General features: G+C 36.0%; 2 protein-coding genes across 2 annotated transcripts; both read left to right on the plus strand.

The window, feature by feature from the left end:
* The first annotated feature begins 2,292 nt into the window (after positions 1-2,292).
* LOC133871074 (serine/threonine-protein kinase Aurora-1) lies at positions 2,293-6,186 on the plus strand. Its single transcript, XM_062308431.1, has 9 exons — positions 2,293-2,444; positions 3,153-3,269; positions 3,918-4,064; positions 4,173-4,268; positions 4,560-4,655; positions 4,755-4,851; positions 5,073-5,190; positions 5,481-5,553; positions 5,659-6,186. Exons 1-9 carry the CDS (start codon positions 2,409-2,411, stop codon positions 5,758-5,760), a joined length of 882 nt encoding a protein of 293 aa, XP_062164415.1. The 5' UTR covers positions 2,293-2,408; the 3' UTR covers positions 5,761-6,186.
* Positions 6,187-7,436: 1,250 nt separating this feature from the next.
* On the plus strand, positions 7,437-8,414 carry LOC133871570 (uncharacterized). Its single transcript, XM_062308999.1, has 2 exons — positions 7,437-7,587; positions 7,831-8,414. Exons 1-2 carry the CDS (start codon positions 7,437-7,439, stop codon positions 8,412-8,414), a joined length of 735 nt encoding a protein of 244 aa, XP_062164983.1.
* The last annotated feature ends 349 nt before the right edge of the window (positions 8,415-8,763 follow it).

The following is an 8,763-nucleotide window of genomic DNA, read 5'->3' on the forward strand; positions in this document are numbered from 1 at the left end:
AATATAAAAAAAAATTCTTACTTAAAATTATTATCTTAAGCTTTAAAATTTATCGAGCAAAGTCCTGACGACTATACTATATTCCATTGTTGATTTACACAGGGTTAAAAATCAATTTTTTAATATTAAGAGTTCCATATAAATGTTAGGGAAAATTGCACCATTGGTCCTTATGGTTGACCTAAATTATAAATTGCTTCCTCAGGTATTAAAACTAATTCAGAGATCCATGTGGTTGGCTTAATTTACAAATCATCCTCCGAAGTCAAATTTTGTTAAAAATTTTGACAAATTTCGTTAGGCGCCAAGTCAACGCAAATAAGATGGTGTGTTGATCAGAATAATAATAATAAAAAATATTAAAAATATAAATAATACTTAAAAAATAAAAAAATAAATAAAAAAGGGGCCATTGCCGATTGGGTAACCACCCCAATGGGGGTGGCCGCGTGCCACCCCTAGATGTGGCTGGGAGTGGCACACAGCTAATCCTAGGATGCCTTTGGGGGTGGCTGCCCAATCGGTAGCTACCTCGTTTCTATTTTTGGATCTGGTTTCGGTGCTGTAATTTAAATTACAGCACATCTCCTGTAGAAAAAATAAAGGGCTCAGACTTAATCACATATTTTTTAACAGACTAACACAACGGACGTTTTTTTTCTTTTATTCTTTGAGTTGACGCCGTTTGAGAATGGGGAAAAGTGTATAGAGAACATCCCACGCTGTAGTTCCGACAGCAGCAGCCAGCAGCCAGCAGCTTCTGCCAGTTCCGATTCACGCCCAAGCAGTGACGTTCCTCCGGTTCAGTTCTAGCCACCAGTTCCAGCCGCCGGTTCACGTCAGCCCACCCCTCAGTTTTTTCCAGTAGCTATATTGGTCGCTGGTACCTCGCAAAGGACGAAGACGTTCTGCCACCAGAGTCTTCGTCCAACTCAACTTTCAAGGAATCAAATGGTCCCCCTAAACCCCCATTAACAAACTGACCTTCGGAATCCTATGTTCAAGTCAACAATCGAAATTACAGCAACTCAATTTCAACAAAAAGCATCAAATAAATATAGCGTAGATAATCACAGAAAGTTTTGGGTGGGGCATTGGCCCATGTCAGGAGTAGAAGCAAGCTTTAGGATGGTATGCCCAAAACCAAAAAGGCTTATTTCCAGCAGATGCAGGTACTATACTGCCGGAGCCGATGGATCCTTCGGCCGGATCCTGATGCTTCCAATGTGAACTCCGAAATGGGATATGGATTGTCAGATTACCCATAGGCCTTATCCTGTATCTCTGACTGGGTGTGGCCTTCCAAGATGCATTTCTTTGTTTCATCGCGCCCTCATTAGAAGGAGAGATGAGTAAGTGGATTTTTTGTCAACCCATCCAAAAGATTCTTCCTTACTCTGGACTCTCATCTTCTCTGTACACTTTTCTCCATTCTCGCGTTGTCAAGTAAAATGGATGTTCTCCCATTCTTGAACGGCGTCAACTCAAAGAACAGGAAAAAAACGTCTGTTGTGCTATTCTGTTAAAAAAAATATGCTGTTAATTCTGTGCCCTTTATTTTTTCTACAGCAGATGTGCTGTAGTTTAAACTACAGTACTGAAGCCAAATCCTCTATTTTTAATTTTTTTTAAAAAATAATTTTTTAAGTATTATTTATTTATATTTTAAATATATTTATATTTTTTGTTTTGATCGACACGTGTCACTATCTTTTTGACGCTGATGTGGCGCCTAATAGAATTTGTCAAAAATTTTAACGAAATTTGACTTCATAAAACGATTTGTAAATTAAGCTAACTACATGAATTTTTGAATTAATTTTAATATCAGAGGGAGCGATTTATAATTTAAGTCAACCACATAAATCAATAGTATAATTTTCCCTAAATTTTAAGCGTCCTGTACTGATAATTGATCACATTTTTTATACTTACTATCAGAGTATAAATATTTTAATGTTCATAAATCTTAAAACATATAAAAAGCCATATAATTTAGAACCAGTTATTTGAATTTAAATTATTAATATATTTGAGGGGATAGTTTTTTTTTTTTTTTGACAAATTGAGGGGATGAAATGAATATAGCACTCTTATAACGTAATATATTTTTTTTTTTTAAAAGAAAATGATCTGGAAACAAAAAGAAAAAGGCATATATGATCCCAATGTGCATCACGCTCACGTGCAGGTCAAAATGAGAGACGCTCCAGCCGCATGAGATACAGGAAATGCCAAAAACATTTTTGAATAGAGTCGTGAGCGGGATTGGACCACGTGGCGCTCCCTACGAACTCGACCGTTGTAATGTGCTTATTCAAGCATCCCATCCGCCATTCCTTTCATTGCCTTGTCTGCCATCTTCATCTCCGTCAATCTCTCTCTCTCTCTCTCTCTCTCTCTCTCTCATGGCGATCGCTGCAGAGACCCAACCACAAGAGAAGGTAAATTAAATAGATAATGCATTTAAGTTAGGGTTTTGATTTGTAATCCTTGTGTTTCTTTGATTTCTCTGATCTGAAAGTTAGGGGTTTTTTATTTGGAGTTTCATTTCCCTACTTTGAACGCGCCGTTTGCTTGATTTGTTAAAATTAATGGATTTCTTTGTTTCTTTTGTGAAATTTCTGGAGTTTCGTGATGTGTGGAAGAAATCCAAGTTTGAATCGCAATCTTTGTGGCTTTTGTACCCTCTGGTTTGAAAGCTAGGGTTTCTTCGCGAGGTCTCTTCGCGATTCGAAGTTTGCTCTTTGATTAACCTCCCTTGTCTTGGCCTATGCAAAAGAAATTAACGTTCTTTATATCTCTTTTTTCTCCTTTTGGTTTTTGGGAATGGATGAAGGAAAATCCCTAAAATTACTCCGGAGGAAGAATTCTTTAGCATTTTCCGTCACCCTTTCTCATTCTTTTCTGAGAAACAAAGACCCCAAATTTTCTCTGTTTGTTATCTTTTCTCATTTTTGGTTGAAAAAATGGAGTTCTGATTGTTTGTTATATGAATTCGAGAAGAGAGCCTAGGTTTTTAAACTAATAGGCTTAGGATTGTTGGTTTTTAATTGTTATTTCGCGGGAGCTTTTTTTGTCTACAATAATATCTGCTATTTGTTCTGGACTCTTGTCTTAGTCGGTGATAACTTATGTGCTTTATTATACAGGCTTCTTCAGATGTTTCTTCAGTGGAGAAAAGAAGATGGACTCTTAATGACTTTGACATTGGAAAACCCCTCGGACGGGGAAAGTTTGGTCATGTCTATTTGGCAAGAGAAAAGAGGGTTGGTTTTCACATGCTTTGAAACTTCTTCAAATTTTCCAACTACTTTATTTTTCTCAGTAATTAGGCGATTTGTTGATTGTGGAATTGTAGTCCTTTTAAGTTGTTTTGAGTTTTGATAGTCAATGATTTTGGGTTCTATCTAATTGGAACACACGTTAGGAAGCTTTTGTCGTTTGTACCGCTGCTGATGAAACGAAAATTCATATAAGTTTTTATTTGAATGTTTAAGCTTCCCTAGTGAGCTTAGTGTAACACTCAGTTGGGGGTGGGTGGTATTTGATTCTTTTGTCCTAAATAATTTCGAGATTTCAGATTTTTATTTCCAAAACGTCTAGCAAATCAAAGAACTACTATTTCTTAAGCTTCCCTAGAATGTGTTTTTTCATGACAGTGAATTTTCATAGATTTTTTAGTGTTATTTCTACATCACTCATTTGGTAATCATTTGATTATTTTGTCTTAAATAATTTCGAGATTTCAGATTTTAATTTCCAAAATGCCTGGCAAAATCAAAGAACTACTATTTCTTAAGCTACCCTAGAATGTGTGTTTTCATGACAGTGAATGTTCTTGGATTTTTTAGTGTTATTTCTACATCACCCATTTGGTACTTCTTGGTTACTTCTGTGAAATTATCCTGAAACAGAGCAATCATATTGTGGCACTGAAAGTCCTCTTTAAGAGCCAGCTGCAACAGTCTCAGGTTGAGCACCAGCTTCGCCGGGAAGTTGAAATACAAAGTCATCTTCGACATCCCAATATTTTACGCCTTTATGGATACTTCTATGATCAGGTAAATGGTGGTGGTCTTTAGCTACTCAGTAATGTGAGAAGAATGAATTGCTGAAGTGAGGAAATATGTTGCTATTAACCATTTATTATTTAAATGTGGTCATTGCAGAAAAGAGTTTATTTGATATTAGAATATGCAGCCAAAGGTGAACTTTACAAGGAACTTCAGAAGTGTAAATACTTCAGTGAAAGACGTGCTGCTACTGTAAGTTCTATTTATGATATAGCCTACCATTTTACTTTCATTTGTTTCTCCCTCTTACATTAATTCTTAAGTCATATCTATATATCTGAAGGTTTTTCCTAGCTATCACCTGATTTTTGGTTGCTTTACTTATTCACGATTCAAGTAAAGTGAAGTTCCTAAATCGTAAAGGTATAATAATGATTACACTTTTGGAAGACGGTGTAGTAGTGTGCTGTTACTTGCGATCCAATAGTCCTCTTTTTATTTTTTAATGCAAAACTGATCATAAGTTATTGTGGCGCATGACAGTATGTTGCATCATTAGCCCGTGCCCTCATATATTGCCATGGAAAGCACGTGATACACAGGGATATTAAACCAGAGAACCTTTTAATTGGTGCACAGGTGATGACCAACTTCTAGAGCACTATCTGTTTCTTGGTCATTTGACGTAAAGAACGTACCTTGTATTCTGATGTCATTGTTGTGGGTTCTCTTTGTCAGGGTGAACTTAAAATTGCAGATTTTGGGTGGTCTGTGCATACATTCAACCGCAGGCGAACCATGTGTGGTACGCTGGATTACCTCCCCCCTGAGATGGGTATGTATTATTAGACAATGCATGCTGCAAGGGGCTTGTCTTCATTGACATTTGATTTACATCCTCTTCTTCTTATCTTTGGTTTCATCTCTACGGATCATTTGTGGGTCACATTAGTTCTGTTTCTCAAAAAGTTAATTTGCTATTGAGAATTGCTTTACATAGCTTACATGATACACAACTAATCTCTACTCTTCTAATACTTTGGCGGTGCCTAACAGTGGAGAGTGTAGAGCATGATGCAAGTGTGGATATCTGGAGTCTTGGTGTCCTTTGCTACGAGTTCCTCTATGGGGTCCCTCCTTTTGAGGCTAAGGAACACTCTGATACGTATAGAAGGTAAGCATGGCTTGCAGAATGCATAAGCACGATCAAAATTAGCATCTTTAAATATTCCATCACCCCACTAATTAACGCTTTTTGTTGAGAGACATGTAATGCTAAAATTCGAAAGTATTGGAAATATTTAAGGTATTTTTTAAGAGAATTCTCCTTTCTCTCTTGTAAGGTGCAAAGTTAATATAGTGAAGGCACTAAATTTTTTCCAAAGTGTGTATTATATCTAATTAATGTTGGTTATATTATAGGATTTTCGTATTGCTTATACTGCGTGTCACTATATTATACAGGATTGTGCAAGTTGATCTAAAGTTTCCGCCTAAACCAATTGTCTCTTCTGCTGCAAAGGACCTCATTAGTCAGGTTTCCACCTTTTTGCTTTTGACTTCTTTACATTGCTAAACATTCTCAAAATTTTTATTTAATAGTTACTGCTATGCCTGATTTTTCTCGCCTTTTTACTAACAGATGCTTGTCAAGGATTCTTCTCAGCGTCTGCCGCTACATAAGCTTCTTGAACATCCATGGATTGTTCAGAACGCTGAGCCCTCTGGTATATATAGGTTTTAATCTACCCGTCAGATATTGGTAATTGAAGGCATATATCTTGTCACTGGAGCAGGTTCCTTTGGAGTTGAAGAACTTTTCGATTCAGTCTTCTTCATTGCATTTGTGACATAAACAATTTCATAACATGAATTTGTCCAGCGTAAACGATTCTTTTGAGGATATATATATATATTCCATTGTAGCACTTTTGAGTCCTCCGATCCCATGCAAAATTCATTGCAGTTGTCGCTTAGTTCTGTGGAAAAGAATATTTATTTTTCGAATTTTCCATATTTGAATTTCTTTGAAGCGTACCAATTTGTGCCTCCAAGAGCTCGTGCTAGCATGAAATCAACACTATTGGTTGGAGCCTCTTTAGAGATATGGTCAACCCCCATAAGTTTCTCTTGAGTTTTTGGTATAAAAGAATACGTGACTTTTTATCTATTCAACTCTCCAAAATGCCCTTGGGGGGGGGGGGGGGGGGGGGGGGGGGGCAAAGTGTTAAATACCTCCCCAAGGGTTTTATTTTTTATTTTTTTTATTTTTTTTTGAAATTTTGTATTTAACTGTTTTTTTTTAACACTTTACCCCCCTCCCCTCTCTTCCTCTAGGGGCATTTTGGGAACTTCATTTGCTAGAAATTCATGTGGGACAAAGGCTAACGGATGATCAAACTTGCCGACGGTTGAAATTTCGAGGGGTCAATTGCTATTTTTTAAACATTGGAAGCCAGATTAAAAAAGGGGTCCAACTTTATATGGGGGCTATAAATGTATTTTTACCTATTTTTTAAAAAATAAAAAAGAAATACAGTAATATCATTTGATAGTAATTTCATACTATCAATGACTTATGTATTTTTTAATTTAAAATAGCTAATCAAAACCCACTTTATCTAGTTTAGCTAATGGGTTTTAAAGGGCACCATACATCCGATTATCTATTCTCAACTCTATATTACCATACATCCAATTATCTATTTTTAACTCTATATTATCTAGATATGTTTTTTTTTTTTATTCTTTTATATTACTTTTTTAATTATCGTTTTTTATTTTTTTATTTTTTTCAATCGGTCATATTTGTCAACAGTCATTTTGTTCAAATAGTCATTTTTCTAACGCAATTTTTTCAACGGTTATTTTTCCTCAAACGGCAATTTTTCTAATAATCATATTTTTTTGCTCTATGAAAATCAAACCAGATTTGTTTATGAAAATAATCCTTTATCAATCATATGATCAAAGAGAAACTCTACTTCAACCAAGGATTTCGCATTGCCCATTTATCAAAAAACGAAATGGATTGGATCTCGCATTGCCCATTTATTATGAGAATATTCCTTTCTAGAATTGCTCCATGTGTTTAACAGTCCATTTTTTTCCAACAGAACACTACAATAACGGGTCATCTTTGGATCTTGCATTGCCCATTTATTATGACAATATTCCTTTCTAGAATTGCTCCATGGTTTTAATAGTCCATTTTTCCAGCAGAACACTACAATAACGGGTCATCGACTGCTTGACCCTTTGACATGCTCATATTATTCTGAGGGGTATTATAATTTTTTTTTTTTATTCATACTAATTAATTTAACTATAAATTGTCCAAGTTATTGTAAAGTTTCACACATAAAAAACACAAGCTTCTTTTTTCACAATTCTCTAAACTTTTCTTTTTCTACACTCTTTATGGATCCTTCTTTTACAATTTTTAACTCTTCATCCTCCGATGACGAGTTGGATATCGTTTTGGCTTTCTCTGTTGAAGAAGAACGGTTGCGTGATGAAAGAGGCTCAACATCGCGCCTTGGTTCTGTTCAACGCCGTAGGTTCATCCAGCGTAATTTTTTGGAAGGTCACCAACGTCTTTTCTTAGACTATTTTGCAGAATCGCCAGTCTATCCTCCTACGAAATTTCAGAGGAGCTTTCGAATTCAACGTTCTCTGTTTAATTGTATTCAAATTGTGATAGAAGCTCACGAATCATATTTCGTCCAAAGAAGAGATGCTGCTAAAAAGCTTGGACATTCTTCCCTTCAAAAGATAACTGCCTCACTTAAGATGCTCGGTTATTGAGTATCAGGTGATTTTATGGATGAATATTTGAGGATTGCAGAAAACACTGCAACACAGTGCTTGCAATATTTTGTTAAATCAGTAATTTCAATTTATTCTGACAAATACTTGAGGTCGCCAAACAACAATGACATATCTAGATTGCTAGAGGTGAACGCAAGACGTGGATTTCCAGGGATGGTGGGGAGCATCGATTATATGCTTTGGAAATTGAAGAATTGTCCAAGAGCATGGGCAGATATGTTTTCTGGTCATATTCATGAACCAACAATTATTTTAGAAGCCGTGGCGTCATATGATCTTTGGATATGGCAAGCATTTTTTGGGTTGTCAGGGTCTCATAATGATTTCAACATGTTAGAACATTCTTCTTTATTTATCGAGCTCGTTGGAGGGCGTGCTCCTCCAGTGAACTACTTAATCAACGGTAATGACTACACAATGGGATATTATATCCCTGATGGTATATATCCTTCACAGTCAACATTTGTAAAAACAATTCATGCTCAGCAAGGAAATAAGAGAAAACATTTTGCAAAAACTCAAGAGTCAGCAAGGAAAGATGTAGAACGTGCATTTGGAGTGCTTTAAGCACGATTTGCAATTGTGCGAGGACCTGCGCGTTCTTTCGATCATTAAATGCTTAAAAACATCATGATAGCATGCATAATATTGCATACCATAATTGTTGAAGATGAGCGACATCAATACCTTAGAGCAGATGATTTTGTTTACGATCAAATCGATGAAAGTCTTTACGAACCAGTGCCACACACTACGAATCAACAACTTACGGACTTCATTGAACATCATCATCGCATTAGAGATAGAGGGACTCATTCTCAGCTGCAATCAGACCCCATCGAGCATTTATGGCAAATACATAGCCAATCGTAATTTTAAATTTCATTTCATATAGAATTTGTGGATTATTAGGTCA

This window comes from Alnus glutinosa, chromosome 6, assembly GCF_958979055.1.
Source record: "Alnus glutinosa chromosome 6, dhAlnGlut1.1, whole genome shotgun sequence".
NCBI classification, from domain to species: Eukaryota; Viridiplantae; Streptophyta; class Magnoliopsida; order Fagales; family Betulaceae; genus Alnus; species Alnus glutinosa.